The sequence below is a fragment of the Camelus bactrianus genome, chromosome 12 (assembly GCF_048773025.1).
Source record: "Camelus bactrianus isolate YW-2024 breed Bactrian camel chromosome 12, ASM4877302v1, whole genome shotgun sequence".
Taxonomy (NCBI): domain Eukaryota; kingdom Metazoa; phylum Chordata; class Mammalia; order Artiodactyla; family Camelidae; genus Camelus; species Camelus bactrianus.
The window spans coordinates 23809333-23828629 of record NC_133550.1 but is presented as its reverse complement, the minus strand read 5'-3'; the positions used below and the strand labels follow the sequence as shown (position 1 = coordinate 23828629).

Sequence of the window (19297 nt, the reverse complement as noted above, 5' to 3'; positions counted from 1 at the left end):
TTATTGTGTATAATTCTGTATGATTACATTATAGTTTTGCTGAGGTCCGTTCATGGAGTCCTCATGTTGTTACTCATACAGCTGTCCTTTACTGATGGTTGCAAAGTTTCATCTCACTGAACTGCACACAGACACTGCACAATATAATTAAGCAATTAAACTCACTCACTTCCTAGAAAAGGTAAAAGGATAAACCCAAAGGCTATATAAACACCTTCCTTCTATGCTGTTTATATTTCTGTGTTTTAATGGAATCAAGGGTGTCTAGGGGTGATTTTGATTTTACTCTCTATCACTCCAGTACTTCTCCAACTATGAGGTTTGCCAATCCAGAGAGATGTGGGTAAGGAGGAAAATAGGAACAGGATTTCCTCTCAGCTGTTTAACAAACTTCCTACGGATTTGGAAAAGTCAGGCACTTCAAATAAAGAGAAAGAAATGGCTACATTTTTTGTCGTTGAATACTGAAGCAAAATAAATAAATGATCCAACATTTGACCCTCAAGACACTTAGTTCCACATCTTTCAAAATTTCAGCAAGACTTTACTGTAAGAAACAGCAAAGGGCACATGACCATCAATGACATCATCTGGCTCTGAAGAAGGGACATCGGACAAGCGTTTGTCCACATCTCCCATGCAGCCAGTGTTTTCTGAGTGCTTCCTGGGTGCACAGTTTAAAGGTGAACAAGACAAACAACGGCTCTACTCTCATGAGCTTATTAACAAACAAGTAAAATCATTCAGGCAATGATAAATACTATGAAGAAAATTAACAGAGTGATACAACTCCATTTGATGGGAGGGGTGGCTATTTCAAACAGGGTCAAGGTCTCTCTGAGGTGCTGACATTCAACTTTAGGCACAAGTGACGAGGGACCAGCCACCAAGAAGATCGAGAGGAAGTTCTTTCCAGGCAGAAGGAAAAGAAACTACAAAGTCTCTAAGGTGGGAACAAATGTAGAGAGTTTGAGAAGCGAATGAAAGGAAATCAAAAAAGCCACGTGGTTGAGACCCCCTGTGTGGTGGGGGTGAGCAGCAGGGGATGAGGGTGGTGAATGAGATGGGAGCCACATGCGCAGAGTCTGAGGGACATGGTGAAGAGCTGGGTTGACCTTCAGTGTGATGGAAAAGCTACCAGACGTTTCCAAGTAAGGAAGAGTTAAGACCTTACCTTTATGCGGAATACCAGAAACTGACACACTGTAACTGACTATACTTCAATAAAAAAATTTTTTTTTAAAGAAAAAGATCTTACTTTTCAAAGGCCATTCTGGTTGCTCTGTGGAGAACAGTTTATGGAAGGTAAACAAGGAAACAGAAAAACCGGTTAGGAGAGTGACGATTGCTATAAACGAGGGAGAGACAATGTGGTCAGGGTGGTGCTAGCTGTGGAGTTGAAGGTTACGGGGAAGGATTCATGCTGTGTGACACAGAGGAAGTTCCCAAACTTTTCTGCTTCATGGAGCACCTGTCACATTAATTTTTTTCACAGCACCTCTAAGCCAAAAGAAATACCTAATGGTTGTTTATTAACTTAGAACTACTTAAGAATGGTAGTCTGAGCATGTCAGTGTTTCCCTCACAAATTTAAACTATCTCTCAGTTCCCCTGTGAGGAGTGTCTTGTGCCTCTGCACAGTTTGAAAAGCATGACTTTAGAGCTAAGACTTACTGGAAAACTGGACAGGGGAATGAAAAAAGAAAGGAAGAAAGAAAGGAAGAAAGGAAAGAAGGAAGAAAGAAGGAAAGAAAGAAGGAAAGAAAGAAGGAAAGAAAGAAGGAAAGAAGGAAAGAAAGAAAGAAAGGAAGGAAGGAAGGAAGGAAGGAAGGAAGGAAGGAAGGAAGGAAGAAAGAAAGAAAGAAAGAAAGAAAGAAAGAAAGAAAGAAAGAAAGAAAGAAAGAAAGAAAGAAAGAAAGAAAGAAAAAAAGAAAGAAAGAAAGAAAGAAAGAAAGAAAGAAAGAAAGAAAGAAAGAAAGAAAGAAAGAAAGAAAGAAAGAAAGAAAGAAAGAAAGAAAATCAAAGATGACTCCTGGGTATGAGGCCTGAGCAGTGAGACAGACGGTAGTACCACTCAGTGAGATGGGTAAGAATGCAGGAAAACCTGAAAGGCAGATTATATACCATTTGCAAATAAGAAAACTGAGATTTGTCCCTCGAGGTAGCACAACTGGTCAGGAAACATGGTAAAACTGACTCCAGGTCTATCTGATGCCAAATAAGATAATATAATAAATAATGAGCTGCTACGAGTTAGTCACATTAAAGTATATTCAATATGATATCGCATTTAATTCTAACATTATTAAATAGATCTGTCTGATTCCAAAGTCAGTGACAACTCCACTCCCTCTTAGCTGATAAAAGTGATCGTAAGCTGTTGGCAAATGACAATTGGCAGTCTCATACACTTAACCTCAAAAAAAAAAAAAAAAGTTTTTTTTTAATGTGAATGAAGGTTTTGGGGATAAAACATGAAACTGAATATTTTTACAAATGTCCGCAGCTTTGCTGTAAATATTAGACTATATTTCTATTCCTAAAATCAAGGCAATCTAATTAACTGCCCTGGTCTTGGTCCAGCCTTGAACAGGACACACATGGGGAAAGTTCTAAGTAGAGTGTTCACTGAACGTGGATTCCTAAGGGCAGTGGCACAACTTCAAGTCTTGATGATGCCCGGACATGGAGAGTAGCAGGGAAGTGTGGGGAACCTGAGAAAACACACACACCCCAGTGGGCATCGCAGTCCCTTGAAATCAGGACATCAGTGCGAAATTTAACAAGTGCAAAAATTCTGCACTTTCACTCCTAGGGGCTAAATTTAGTCCTTGCAAATAGTCTTAGATACACAATTAAATTTCTCAAAAATATTTATGATAAGTGACTGGGGGAGAACCTTAAGGGATTTTAAGAAGATCATTAGAAGAATCTGGGGGAGACTGTTCATTCTATTCAGGAAACTAAAGATAAAATCATATAGTTAAGTCTACACATTTTCTATTTCCTGGTACTGTGTGTTTTTACAGAAATGGAAACAGGAGCATCTTATATTCATTTCTGTGTATTTTAATCTATCCAGTAAAAAAATAATCTTATCAAAATAAATGAAGATATTTCAGCAAGGAACATTGTTCATTCTTCTCCCTGCTCTGAATGGCATGTCATCAGACTGTTTGTCTCTGCATCAGGCAGCTTAATAGCATTTGAAATCCTGCAATTCTGTCAACCACAGGAAGCTCTATCACAAACCTGGATGGAAGTCACTCTCTTAGCTCTTCAGCGGCCCAGAGAAAGAAGGAACCAAGAGATCTGCCTTCAGAATTTTTGTCATGAGATTTTCAGTGTTGAAACCCAAACTAAACTTAAGAGTACTATCCATATTATACATTGTTAGAAATGTTATAGCTTGTCACTCATTCTAAAGATAAGAATCCATTTGATGGTAGTTTGAAAAGATCCTGTTCTCAAACCTTGAATGTCACGGCTTTTGTTTTCCTAAGGTCGTATCTGCAAACTAGGTAAGGGAGACACTCACACAGTCAGTCAGAGACAGATCCAGCTCTAATGCCACACCGTCACCCTGGCAACAAACGGAATAAACACCAAACCTAGCTGGCTCCCCCTGGGTGAGTACTTTTTATTTGTATAGTCTTTCTGGGGAAATAAGATAAATAAATCCGCAGTTTTATAAAACATAAATAACAGTTAAAAATGCACAAGCAAACACAGTACAGTAACCGTTACGTCAGGTATCTACTTGGCGGGCCATCGGAGGTTAGAGGAAGATCATCTGAATTAGCTCAGTGCAGGGAGATGGCATGTGACCTGCGCCGGGAGAATGGTATGCATGAAGGCCCTGGGGCTTGGGTTAAACATCACCAGCAGCACAGGATGTCCCACACAGCAGGAGACAGAGCGTGTGAACACAGGGCAGTACAGAGATGGACAGAAGTCAGGCTACGAAAGGCTCCAGACTCTGAGCTCTGCTGAATGCTGTGGGAACCATTAAATGACTTTTAAGTCAAGATGGGATGTGATTATAAGATTTGATTTTGTTTCAGCAAATTCACAGGCAGAAATAATGATGACATGAGGGAGGTGAGATTTAAGGCAGAAAAATTCTCTGAACATTTCTTCCTGCAGTGTTGCCCAGCCCTCTGGCCTCACATACTTGGGCTCAGGTAGGACCACTCTGACTTTTTCCCTCTCTTAAGGAATTAGGAATTGGGACAATTCCAGTCAATCTTTGTGGATGCTTGAGCTTCAAAGGACATCCAAGGTTATGGTGACAGAGTGTGGTCACCACACGAGCAAAATCAGAGAAAAATCTCAAACAAAAAAGGAGGAAGAGAAGGTATACAGCCAGAGAGAAACAAGAACAAAATACTATGTGGACACAGAGGTGGAGCAAATGACTCTCCAGTTTCTGGCTTTAGCCCTTATGCAATAAAAATTCATCTTTTAAGGAAAGACAAGAAAAATTTAAACATAAAATTTTCCCTGCCCATCTTGGCCTCCTCCCTCCTGTCCAGTGTGCCTTGTGCATCTGCATTCTGTGTTAACCAGACCTCCCCAACGGCACACACACCTGCTCAATCATAAAGATCGATGTTCCTTCTGGTGCCAGCAGTGTAGGCCCTTAGAAGGTAACACTTCCTTCTCAATCCTGTAAGGGGTCACGAGGACCCACGACTCGGCTTATAGGTGCAGACATCTTTGGTGAACTTTATGTAGGTACAATGCCAATATATCATTCCTCTTAAAGATAGCAATTGGTGGGAAACAAACTGGGCAGACAACCTGGAGAGATACGGGGCCGTGCTTAATGAAAGTTCATACCTTAAATACTTACCTAATGACCTACTAACATTACTAGATATATTTCTTGCATTCTGCTTATTTTACAAGATTATTGTTTCTTGAATTACCAAATGCGTGACTGCGCCTCAGATAAAATTAATGATGATTAGGTGACTTGAGAAGTTTGATCAAATACACAGTTCTGTAAGATCGATGATTGTAATTGTGTAGCTCTAGATACGGGAAGAAGCAACACCAGAGAACCATTCCCAGGACCATAACAGACTAGTAAGACTTTCTTCATTGACAGCCCCATCTCAGGTCCAACTGTATTTCCTGCCTTCAGTCCCTGTGCCCTATATTGTAAATGCCTCTACTTTTCTCAAGTTGGGTTTTAGTGAGATTCTGTTACTAGCAAATACAATGCACCCTAACTAAAGCAGAGCCTGAACTTGGACATGCAAAGAAAATGAAGAGAGTAGGAAGGATATAAGAGATGGTAAGGGTGGTAACATTGGAGTAAATTGCAACTGTTTGGATTTGGATGTGCTGACTTCCCAGCCACAGTCTTGGGTACCCACTGGTCATCCCATAACTGAGATGGGGATAATAAGAGGAGGGCCAGAACTGGTGGGCAATGACAGGGATTCAGTTTTGCTGAGAGCAGGATATCCAAATAAAAATGCCCAGCAGTTGGATATCATTGTGCATCTCAGTGGAGTTCTGATCTGGAAATGTAGGTTAGGTCATCCCTAACACAGAGATGATCACTGAAACCATGGAAGTGAACAAAATCTCCCCGCAGAGTTGTAAGCCAAAGCCTGGCGGGCACCAGCATCCAGGTGCAGTTGCGTGGGAAGAGTCATGAAGGAGACAGGTGAAATGCTGTGATGTGCCAGTAAGGGGAAATCTGTAAGAACCATGGCTTCCAAGTGAGGAAGCCCAGAGAGCTGACTTATTGAGAGGATAACAAATGTGGTGGGGGGGGGAAGAGGAGAGCCAAACTCCCCAGCATTCTCTGAGCACCTCCCATATGGCAGACATTTCACTGCCTCAAGTCATCTTCAAAGCAACCCTTCAAGACAGGTGGCAGCTACCCTTTAAAGATAAGGGGAAAAGAAGCTCCCTGGGGACAGGCTATCTCCAGTTGTTGGAAGAGTGCCTTTCACCTATTTGGTTTTTCATAATGTTGCACTGTAACTATTTGGTCTATCTGCTCAGGTAGAACATAGACTTCTCAAAGATAAGGATTTTAGTTTCCAAATATTTGAAGCTCTATCACCAATAGAGTAAATGCTGGTGGAAGGAATAAATAAGTGAATACTTCAGCAGATGTAGTTTTAAGATCCCTATGACAGGATGAAAAATATTTGTGAATTACACAAAGAAAACCAAAGGTTATAAAATGCAAGAAAATACATTCTCATTTCTTGTGAAACTGTCATTTTATTGCTTACTTTCTATATTAGCGAATTTTTTCACTAAAATGAATTTGCTATTTATCTATGAAAGGTACTCAGAGAGCTCATAGCCATATTGTGTAAGCTTATTTTTACACAATATTTGAAGATGCATGATTTTAAACAGATGCTCTTCACGTCTTGCCCCATATGCTCTTGGCCCCTCCCTGAACTCATGGAAACTCATCATAGAATTTGACAGTTAAATTCCTTTGTGTCTCTCTACTTTGCTGCCTGAGAGTTCTGGCACAAAATGAGTTTGCTCAGGAAAACCCAGGAGGGCTGCATTTACTATCTGCAGGCCTGACCCTCACACAGAGGGACTGAGGATTACAGATAAATACTCTTGGAATTATTCAGGAGCTCATTCTATTACTGTTCCTCTGCTCAAATTGCTTATTGAGCTAACCTGCTTACCAATGCACTCTTTATCACACTTTCTCCACTCCTTGCTCCTCACATTTCTCCCATTCTCTCATTCATGCTTCTAAGTATCACTCCTCCCATCCCAAATCCTCTCTATTTAAGTCTTTGTCCTAGGGTCTTTCTGGGGTAGCCCAGACAGAACAAGTGTGCTCCGTATACAGAGAGAAATGGACAGCGATTAGAAACATTCTGATTATTCCATTATAAAGTCATTCTGTTCAAAACCTCACCCAAGGAGAATGCTTTGTTTTGTATGTTAGATGTTAGAATAGAAATCTATCTGCCACCAAAAATGGCTTTAGATTCCAGAGATGGAAGGTGAATCCCTTCTCTTGCATCCCATATGGACATTGTTCGAGAGGCCTGTGAAGTTCACTGGACTTAAGCACACACTTACAACATTAGGGAAGCCAAGGAACGTTCTTTCATATCAAGTTATAGATCTAGTATACAATCTTGGGATAAAGATGCACTGTCAACCATAACCAAGATGGTCCTTCTTCAAAGATACACTTGGGAAATAAAAATGTCGTCTTAGTATGTAAGAAGCTAAGCCTTTAGGATACAATAATCAGCATGTGGTAATAAGCATTTAACCTTCCCAGAATCATGTGAACAAAACAGATTTTTCTTTTTAGACTAAAATCAACCTCCTGATAACTTTTCATCCAAGAAGGGTTTAAAGTATTTCAAATACAAATGTTTGAGCCTCCACTTTCACTTGGAACTCCATTTTTCCTCATTCAAGTGTACATTAAAGTCCATCTCCTTTATTATTATAGGTAATTAGAATGAAGGCAATTACCTGGAATGCCCAGAGTCCCATGGTGGAGACAGATCCTGAAACTATTTATCTTGATTCCTGGGTCAATATTCTTCCCAGCACACTAAGCTCATCTTTCAGAAGAGCGAACCATGACGCTTAACATTTTATCGTCTGTTCAGTAAATTTTATCCAATGAACACAAATGACTAAAACGCTCATCTTGAAACATTCCAATGAGATAAGCATGTTCTCTTTCAATAGGTTTTTGGATTATGTTCTGAGCCCTCCTGAGAAGGCAGAGAGAGGAGAAGGCGCACATTGGTAAGTTGGTACCTTGGTCCACTCGTTTTGCCTGCTGAGGATCTCAGAGACAGCAAAACCTCAGCTCTGGTTCAGACTTGCAATGTGAGAGTACATAAATCCTTATTCTTTTCCTCTTATTTCCTATCGCCTTTATTTTTCTCTACATTTACCACCATCTGACCACACCTGCTTGCTGTGCCATGCATTCCGATTGCACAGCAATTTTTTGTACTAGGAGAGCTTGTTGAGGATAAAATATGAGAATGGAACAGATTCAGAAATACTGAGCTTATGAAATTAAATTAATTAAATATGATGAACAAATATAAATGACTCATCCAACCATCAGGCTGGCCTGTCCAAGAATTCTGCCTCACAGCATGAAGCAGAGGCCTCAAGTGGGCACCAGCAGATTAAAGACTTGGATAAGTTTTACGACTCTTTGGAAGGATGCAATTTTATTAGACTTTTATCCTTGGATGGCATTGAATTTCACTAACTTTGATTTCTTGCCTCCAAATAAGCTTAAAAGAGTGAGCCCTGGGCATTCTAGGTGTTCCACAACTGGAGGGTAGCCCAGGTTATGTGGAGAAAATCAGGGTTCCACCCTCAGCTTTAAAACTTAATAATTGTATTACAGTGTACAAGTCACTTTAACTCCTTAAGTCTTAGCATCCTGTGCTTGAGACTAAACAGAACTGTCCTGCCTACATGACAGGATGTTTATAAGGAACAAGAGAGATCGTGTCTACAAAAATATTTTATAGTGTTATATACATAAAGCAGTAAAGATTTTTGTTTTTATCACAACAATAATAAATAATTGCACCAATGGAGAGGCTAACAGTTTTGTCTTTCTTTTCTTTTCCATTAATATTTATTGAATTAATACATGCTAGAGTAGTACCCAGTATTTAGCACTCAATAAATGATAGCTACTAAGATTATTATTCCAAAGGCATGTTTTCAGAGGTTGTTATTATCTCTTGCCAATATGATGTAAGTGGTGATCTCATGGGGATTAAGGTAAAGCAGTTAGAGAGATAAGAATGATCTGCCCATCTAATATAAATGCCTATTTCCCATCCCTACTTTAAGTTAGTGGAAAAGGGAAGCAGAGGAGGAAGAGAGGAATCTGGGAGCATTAGTCTAAAAGAAGAGTGGCTTAGAAGGTGAAGACGTGTATAGAGTGTCCCAAAAAAATGTTGATTTCCCTCCATGATCCTTTTTATCTGAAGCTGACACAGAAGCTTAAAATTGTGGATTTCCTTTTCCTCTTTACTACTGATTTTCTGTGTAATCTTAAAAAGAGCTACTTAATAACTTAGTCTTCCCACGTAAAAATCTGATACCTTCCACCTGTCTAAGATGGACCAATTTCATGTTTACCACGACATAACAAAATATAGATTATTTTAAGTCCCTCAAAAGAAGCAAGATGTTATCAAACCCAGATAGAACCAGGTGTTTTCTTTCTTTTTTTCTTTCTTTCTCTCTTTCTCTTTCTCTCTCTCTCCATACCTACCTACCTATCTACCTACCTTATTACTCACTCATACACATTTTGGTTGTGGGAATAATAATGTGGGAAGGATCCATTTACAGTAAAATAAAATTTCTTGGGCAGAAAATGGAAAATTATTGACATTATAACTAGGGCTTACAACAGATCACAGTGAGAATTTCTTAATTGAGTTGTCTTCACATTAACCATTATCATCTTCATCTATCACTCCTCTCCCTTTCATTTTGATGCATGTGCAAATATTTTATTGGTCTATGAGATAGTGCAATAATATAACAGGAATATATCAGGAGAACAGAACTCCATTTGCTCTGTTCTCTCTCTCGTGAATAATCTATTCAGCTGCATGTTTGAAATTATTAAGTGATTAGAGTCATTTTAGAAAATTGCTTCTTCTCAAACTTAAATGTGTCTGAAGTACGTAGTGGTTTTAAGAACTTCTAAGTCCTCTGTTCGATAGGATGGAGGATGATGATAAGGTATGGGTTAGGATATAAACATGAGTTATACAAATAAAAGATAGATGCACTCACACTATATATATATCTATATATCTACACATCTGTCTATCTATTCTCTATGTATATACATTTCATGGTAGAAAATGAAAAACCAAATATTCCAAGAGGAAGATCTATTTCCTTAACTGAGATAAAATATTCAATAAGTCAAGGAGATAGAAATAAAGATCCCATGAGGAAGAAGATAGTAAACTAAATATGCTAAGATTATATAATGCAATTGCAAGGATGATTTATCTTTCAGTGTGTTCCTATATGACTTTTTACAAACTCTTCTTGGTAAGAAATAGAATTCAAAATACCTCATATTTCAGGTTCACACCAACTTGGGGTAAAAGATAGATTTTTATAAAAACATTTCAAATTCTACAGATTATTAAATTTGGGTTGCGAATATAAAAAAGCATTGCCTACTTTCTTTTCCACTTAAACGGGAAGAAGCTGAAAAGAAAGAGTAAGAGTAATGAAATATATATAGCAAAATATCCATAAAAACAGAACTCTGAATTAAATGACATTTTTAAAATATGAAAAATGTAATAAACATTTTCTACTAAAAACAACAAAAAGTAAACTATTAGGTTGCAATTAAGAGATTATCTTAAACCAGAAAAAACAAAAATTATGATGGTATTAAGAATAATGGAAAAAGATACACACACATACACACAAATATAGACTAGAGAGAACAGAAGAAAACACATTCTATGAGAGTCCCAGATTAGTCATTTCCATCCAAATAATGATAGCAGTATAGTCTATTTTTAAAAAATTGATTTATACTAATGTTTTATGGGCATAAAATATGAATGTCTAAAATTATGTACTATGAATAATCAACAGTTACTTAGCATAGGTATCATATCATTGAAGTGCTCAACCTTCTAACCTCCTGATACTAATGTCATATTAATTCCTTCAGGGAGTTGTTAGCTGTTGTGGATCATGGAAACACAGTCTAAATGTAACCATCATTTACCTTATTTTATTCTTCCTACTTGCCAGGATTAATAGTCAACTGCAAGCAAAAGCTGTACTGAAGATGTTACCGATTCTCATATACAGCTTGTAATAAGCAAAGCACATGAAAGGCTATCATAAATCTCAAGGAATGTCAAGATCCTTATAGTCATATCACCCAACCTCACTGTGAAAAGGCTGAGGATTTGCAGAAATGCATGCTTTATTAAAATCTGAAAACTTTCATCAGCATATTTTCTTAAGATACTACAAACAGACTATATGACAGTCATTTCAACCAGGAACACACTGGCCTCAGTCACCTGCCAATTGAATGCACTCTGTTTGTGATCCGTGTTTTACAGGAACGCAAAAATGCACAACAAAAATTCACTGCCTATGCTTTTAAATGCCTAAGAAAGGGTAGAACAAAATGAAAAAGATTTTCAGGAACAGGACATGTTTTAAATTAGGTCGATAAGCTAGATATGTGCATGGGGTTATTACCACACAGCTTTATCTGAAAGCTCTGGTGCCAGCCTCGTTACAATTCCACACCATCACCACACTGAGAACAGAACGTGTCTCAGAAAAAGGCATAGTGTGCCACATCCAGAAACGCAAATGCTGGGCACTATCCCGACAGAAGGGCCTTAACAGAGCTGGCACAGCTGGGGGGGAAAAACGGCAGTAAATGTTAGAGGGAAAGAGCACAGAACCACATCTTAAAAAATGTGGTCCAGAAAGTGGAAGCCTAATAAGAATTATTATTAAAATTTGTCAAATTCACAAAGGGCGTGGCTGTATTTAAACTAGAGTTTCTTAGCAAATCCTGATTTAATCTAATGGGTCACTGGGTCCTAATTATTATTTTAACTAATTGATTCTTCTCAAATTATCACTGAATAATTCATCACAACACAAGTAATTTTATAGGAAAATATCAAGAGTCTCAAATATAAATGGCTTACCAGGTAAAATTTAATTTTATATAATTGGCATTTTTCTAATGATTAATTTTAACCAACAGGTGGGGGTAAAGCTTCTAAGACTTAGGAGCTTTTCCCCCAACAACCAGTTTCTCAGCAAAACTCACGGCTTTTCTCTAACCCACATTCTATCATTTAGGATCTTAAAAGTCTCCTCTTGGAATAGTTCTATATACGCATTATCACAATTTGAAGTCTATATTAAACTGTGGGTTTATTTAACGTGTTGTCTCCTCCACTCACTGCTATGCATCTAGTACAAAGTAGACCATCAAAAATGAATTTAACATTGAATGAATGAAACATGATAGAACCCCCACTATTCACCCTGCTCTACCCACAACACTCACAACTTTGGGGATTAGTCTGAAAACTAGAAAACAGGGAACTTTTGTGTTTTCTCCACTTCTCTGCTCCCACCTCACCTCCAGTCCACTGTACGCTGGTTGTAAAAAAAATATACTTCTATTAATGTTCTTATCACATTGCCCTTGTAACTGACTGCCCTAAAAGGAAATTAACTAGTTATCAGTGTGCCCATTAATCTCTGATCATGACAGGTGACTTTCTTTTGTTTTACATTTTAATGTGAATCAAGAAATAGCTTATGAAAATGATACATTCAGGAGCTCAGAATATAGGAAAGTACTGGATAGCATAAAAGAGAAATTGAATGAAATCAAATAAAGCCAATAATCACAACAAATAAGCCACTTCCTTCTAGTTACAATTTGATAGGATTAAAAAGAATCATAAAGTTAACGTATCTTCCAAAAGAAGAATCCTACACGCTTAATAAAAACAAACCACCCAGAGTCCTACTCTTTTTCCATATAAAATAATTCCTTCACAGTCTTTTCAGTAAAAAAGCCAGAAAGAAATACATACATGATGGTGTTAATGCCTGAGAGCTGTTGGAACATTTGTAGGCCACAACCCACAATTAAAGCTCGGCGAGTTGGGGGATAACTCAGCATTCTGCAGATCACAGGTCCAGCTTTTTTAAAAAAGAAAGAAAAAGAAGGACATGTCTATTATTTTTAGCTCCCACAGTAATTATTCCCATTAGGATAAATATCCCCAAATCTCTGTGAAATCAACATGACTGGGCATTTTAAAATAAAACATATGTGCTTTTATAGAAAACGAGGCACAATGGATTTTTGAAAACAGTACATACTTAAGTTGAAACCACAAAAACAACGAGAGAACTGAAGTTAAAGCCATTTATGTCTACTAGGAAGATCTGTGTAACGGTAACTGTCAGTGTGCTTCTTTAAATCCCTACAAGCTGTGTTAACCACTCTTTGTTCTTCTACTTACGTTGCAATTAATTACTACTTAAAAATCCATTCAATGTGGGACTACTTACAAGGTCACTGGAAAAATTGCGTTAATCAACCAAAAGAATGGCATTCATTAAAAACAATTAAACAAGGAACAGAATTCATTACAACTTATTGAACTAAAGGAATAAAATCCATTCTAATCTATTTAACTAAAGTTAAGGAGTCTGAAGATGATGTTAGACTTGGTAATGACTGCAATAGATATTATTAAGAAAAATTACCAAAACGTTAATTAAAAAATTAAAGTCCATTTTATGTGGGTATGTATATATATACGTATATGTATGTATGTGTATATATATATATGTATATATATATATAGTATTTCTAGATTTTTTAATACTTCCCTAAGTGAGATTCAGTGATCATTTAAAAATGGTAAATATAAATGGGCTTTCACAATGGTGCAGAACCCTTGGTCTCTATCTCAGAACTCTAGATCAGTTCTGGAAAGGTGTAGGTCTGAAACACTGAGGTCTTAAGTAAGGCGAGTAGCCAACTGATGCCTGCTGTCTGGGCATAATTGCCAAAGGTGCCCTTCCTCCTCTCAGAAGCACTTGTCACCGTTCACCTCAGCCTCAAGAGCCATTGTACACAGTGTCCTTCTGGGGCCAGAGTGACCCCAGGACCTCTGGTATTCCTGCTGTTGGAAGAAACAGCCTGGAGTCGCTGGGATGCTAATGGCTTCATTGGAGGTATTTTTCCTGGAGGCCCGCTTTCATTAGTGACCCCTACACCAAGTCAAATAAATCAAAATCCAAGGAAATTTCACTGTTGCATGATCTTTGGGAAATCTAATATTCTAGATCACGGCAATGGAACAGAACATGCTGTTGTCTTAGCAGTAAAAGTTAATATGGGATGTCAAGCCAGGGCATTAATTAGAACTGAACATTACTGGGGTGAGTGTATTCATCTCTATACAGGTATGATTATAATCGCGGGAAGACTCGACTTACCGCAAACAATTTTGTCTCTAAATGCCAAGACAGGACATAAACCATTTAGAAAGCAGGCTGAAAACATTATAAATGTTAAATTGTTTTAGATTCAAGCAAAGCAATCTTAAAGCCTAGTATATCAGAAAGGTTGTGTGAAATAGGTAGACTTTGTGACAATGCTGAAATACATCTGGATCAGTTGTCGGTTGCAGACTCACCTGCAAATTTAGGTGTCTATAAATCAGCCACAAAATAAGAAAGGTACACAGGATCATAGAAACATCTACCTATTTCCATAAATCAAGAAATCCAAATAAAAGATTGTAATTCATCTTGTACACCATGGGAAATTTTAAAAACATCTATGATGACAAAACTAAATTAAAAAAAACACCAAACCCCTTTTTTTTTTCAGCTTTTAGGAAACTGCACAGATGAGAAACTGGCCTTCTGCAAGAAATCTGTTATAACCTTTGGATAGCTGTATCCACTATCACTATTAAGCTGTTCCATGATTCGATGGACAGATTAGGTAATAATGACTTTGCAGGGCAGACAAAGAGAAAATTATGACAAATTAGGATTTAAGTTTGACTTGCCAAAATATGAAGAAATAAACTGTTACATAAGCATCACATATTTATTTCCTAGTTTTAAAACAATCAGGGTTTCGGATTTTCTTTTGGTTTGGATAAACAATGGTAGTGCCTTTCTAAGACTGTATTTTTTTAACAGATAAATTTTGGTCACAAGGGCTGAGCATCTGATTATGCATAAACAAAATTAAAGAATTTCCTTCATTAAAATCATAAACCTAGTTTTATTAGGCAGTAAAATTGACTTAACAAATGTAAACCCTTCATCTTTACAACATAGAAGCTATGAAGCGAAGAAAAAAATCATGTATGAACTGGTTCAATATTCATAACTGAAAATCTAAAATGTCATGCTCTACTTATTACATTTCTTTTGATTTTTGTAATTAAAAACAATCTTGTGCCTAGAAACATATCATCCTTTATTTTTAACAAAACATTTTGTTGCTGAAATACAGATATTCCCACAGTAGAAACTAAAACCTCTGGATAACTAAAGTAGATTGGAAATGCAGGACTCAAACTATCACACATAATAAAACAATAGATGCAAAAACCCCAGATGGGTTCATCTTTTCCTTCATTCTGAACACCTCATACTAAGTAACCTTCACAATGGTTGTCCACCTGTGGCAGGGTCTCTGGTGGCAGAGATGAAAAGGACAGTCCCATAAGAGCATTCCCACGGACAGGCTGTCCGTGAACAAGCTGAGCCACAGAAGTTTCTCCAGTTATTATTAAAATTGCACCAGAACACACTTTGTAGAGAACCCCAGCTATTGACTCCTACTTCCAGCCAAGATGGAGTGACAGTTATCAGATTTACTTCCAACATGAAACAGCTAAAAAGCCAGGCAAAAATGCATGAAGCAATAGTTTTCATGATAATGGAGCAAAGAATAGTGACCCCTGAGATTCAGGAAGCAGATGGGATGAACCCTACAGGTGCCCCAGCTAATACCTGGAAAAAGTATCCAGGCTACAGCACAGAGAGGGGACACCAGGCAGAACCTGGTGGTCTCCATGAATTGAAAAGATGCAGCTCAGGATCCAGGTGGCTAGAGCCCACAGGGCAGCGTGCTAGAGACGAGAGAGATTCAGAAAGAGAACACGGGAGGTCTGCAGTTACTGAATTTTCGGTTGACTACTTATCAGTGGATGTGTGGGAGGAAACTACCCAAGGCAGGGAAAAGAGCCACAGGAAAGGACTAAAGAAATGAACCCCAGGAATTTACACAAGGCTGAGAGTGAAAATCCTAGAGCATAAGGAAGAATATTTGGAATGGATTTTACATCAGTAATGGTATAAATTTAGTCCTAGATTAAACACTGCTTGGATACCATCTAAAACAGCTTAAAATCCACAACTGCTTCCAAGTAACTGAAGAGCGTGCCAGAACTAATTTCAACAGTGAGATAAAATGTACAATGTGTGGCATACCATAAAAAATTACCAGGCATGCAAAAAGGCAAGAAAGTACAACCTGTAATGGTAAAGGGATTAATTCATCAATAGGACATAGCAATCCTAAATGTCTCTGTACCTAATAAAAGTTTCAAAATATGTGAAATAAAAACTAGTGAAATTGCAAGGGGAAATAGAAAAGTCCACAATTACACTTGGGATGTTTCATCGCCTCTTTCTCAGGAATTGATAATGTAAGTAGACTGATAATCAACAAAGATACGAAAAAAAAAAAAAAAAAAACAAAGATATGGATGAGTTCACCAACACCATCAACAAACTTGACCTGACATTTACATAACATGCTATCAACCAAATGTTCTTTCCAAAAGTAAATGCATGGTAAATACCTTGGAACATTTATCAAGATAGATTATAATCTGAGCAATAAAGCCAGTCTCAATTAAATTAAAAAGATTTAAGTCATACAGAGAATGTTCTCTGATCATAATAAAATTAATACAGAAATTGAGAAACTGAAAGGTAACTGGAAAATTCCTCCCAGATTAGAAACTGAATAACACATTCCCATGGATCAAATAAATAATGGGAGTCAGAAAGTATTTTGAACTGGAAGAATATGAAAATGCATCAGATGAGTATTTGTGGAATGGAGCTAAAGCAGAACAGAGGAAAATTTACAGCAATGACCTTGGTGTCTACTTCACAAAACCAGTGAAAGAGGGACAAAGGAAACCCAAAATAAGCACAAGATAAAAAGAATAACAAAGACCAGAATGGAAATCCAAAAATGAAATAAGGAGACAACTGAGGAAAAAAGAAATGAAATCAAAATCTGGTTCTTAGAAAATATCAAGAAAATTGAAAAAGTTAGAGCCAGACTGTAGAAGGCTGAATAATGATGTCTCACTTGTTATGTGTCCTAACCCCTGGTAATTGTTAATGTTACCTTAGATGTCACACAGCACACAGGCGAAAAGACTTTGCAGATGTGATTACGTTAAGGATTTTTTTAGATGGGAAGATTATCCTGGATTATTTGGGTTGCCCCTAAATGCAATCACACATATCTTTATAAAAGGGAGCAAAAGGAGATGACTCAGCACAGAATGGGAGAAGGCAACGTGACCATGAATGCAGACACTGAACGGATGCAGCCATAGCCAAGGAATGCTGGCTATCATTTTTGGGGCGAGGGAGGGAGAGCAAGGAACAAGTGGTCCCCTAGAGCGTCTGGTGGGAGTATGACCCTGCTGACACCTTGATTTCAACCCCGTAAAACTGATTTTGAACTTGCGGCCACCAGACTGTGAGAATAAGTTTCTATTGTTTTAAGCTACCAAGTTGGTGGTATTTTGTTATAGCAGCCATAGGAAAGATTAGGAAAAACAGAGAGAAGACATAAATTACTGGTATCATGAATAAGAGAACTGAAATCAATACAGATTCTACAGATATTAAAAAAAATAATAATAAAGAAGCACCATGGACAACCTTATGGCATTAAATTCGACACCTTAGCTACAATAGGCAAATTCGCCCAAAGACAGAATCTTCCAAAGCTATCTCAAGAAACAGCTTGAATACACAGACTAATAAACTATTTAAAATATTGTATTTGTAGTTATATTCTGACGAGGAGGTAATTAAGTTTCTTCATTGAGTTCTGCTTGGAGGAGGTGCCGGGGACTGAACCCGGGACCTCTTGTCAGCTGAGCATGCGCTCTACCATTTGAGCTATACCCTTCCCCCTGAATTTGTAGTTACAAACTTTCTGCCAAGTCTAAATAGTTTGACAGAAAGCAGATCAGTGGTGGCCTGTGGGAGGAGTTACAAAGGGGCACAAAAGAAAGTTTTTGAGAGGTATGGATATGTTCACCATCTCATTTGCGGTGAGGGTTTCTCAGTGTATACATATGTCAAGACTCATCAGATTACAAACTTTTACTATGTGCCATTTATTGTATGTAAATTATACCTCAACAGAGCTGCTTAAAAATAAAAAACACAACAACTTAACAAATAAAGAGATTCTAGATGTCAAGAAGACTGAAACGATGAAAAGGATAAGGAGAAAATACAGATATCCAAAGAGCATGACCTTCACTCAAACAAGGGCACAAGGGATTATTAAGTAGAAGCAACAATAACATTGGATTAAACTGGACTGATGAAGTCAGCTGCAAGATTACCAAGCCACGAATGCAAGAACTGACAAGGCTGAAGGACCCTTAGAAGGTCTTCACGGTTTTCTTTGCTCTTATTTTTCTCTTTTGGCTGTTTTATACATCTATGCATTTTACCATATACTAAATAAAACTTAGGGAAGAAAAAGTAGAATACATTGTGACTAATGATTTGCCACAAGCAAACTGTCAGAGGCTTCCCCATGGCTGTCCGTCTTCACAGACTAAATCTTATTATTACAAGTAAAGATACCTCTGTGGAGAAAGTAGGGTCCTCACTGGGAGCAAGATAATCAGTTTGGCATAGCACAGGGAAATATATACAAGATCTTATGGTAGCTCACAGAGAAAGGAATGTGACAATGAATATATATATGTTCACGTATAATTAAAAAATTGTGCTCTACACTGGAATTTGACACAACATTGTAAAATGATTATAAATCAATAAAAAATGTTAAAAAAAAAAAGATAATCACTGTTTGGCTTCAAATATTTCTCTCCCTGCTCCCCAGCCTGAGGCCCTATGATTGCACAAGCAACCACAGTAAGGACCCAACACCATGGCCTGCTCCTGAAGGCAGCCACAGAGGCCGCTGTCACACCCTGCGAGCCTTCATGAAGAGAGGAGGTGTGCTGGCCACAGTGACACCAAAACCTCAAAGAGCATTTCAAGGTTTTATTTCCCCTTACCCCTCACCCAAAAAAGCTTGACATATCTGATATCTCACTAACCAGCACATGTTTTGGGCAGTCATAATTAACTCTAATTATTTTATCAATCACCAAGTATCTCAGTCAGCTTGAGCTTCTGTAACAACATACCACAGACTGGCTGGCTTAAACAACACATTTATTTCTCACAGTTCCGGAGGCTGGAGAGTCTAAGACCAAGGGGCCGGCAGATTCGGTTCCTCGTGAAGGCTCTCTGCCCAGCTTGGAGATGGCCACCTTCTCACTGTGCTCACACGGCCTGTCCCCAGCGCATGTGTGGGGTGGCAGAGATCTGCTTTCTTCTTCATGAGAGAGGGTTCCACTCTTATTAC

At 37.9% G+C, this 19297-nt stretch overlaps 1 protein-coding gene across 1 annotated transcript in view; it reads right to left on the bottom strand.

Annotated features, from left to right (window-relative positions):
• SLC2A13 (solute carrier family 2 member 13) overlaps window positions 1-19297 on the bottom strand; it is a 325881-nt gene that overhangs the window by 149286 nt on the left and 157298 nt on the right. The window contains exon 4 of the mRNA XM_010970574.3: window positions 12642-12750. Coding sequence (XP_010968876.3) covers window positions 12642-12750 — 109 coding nt within the window. The remainder of the gene's footprint in view (window positions 1-12641; window positions 12751-19297) is intronic.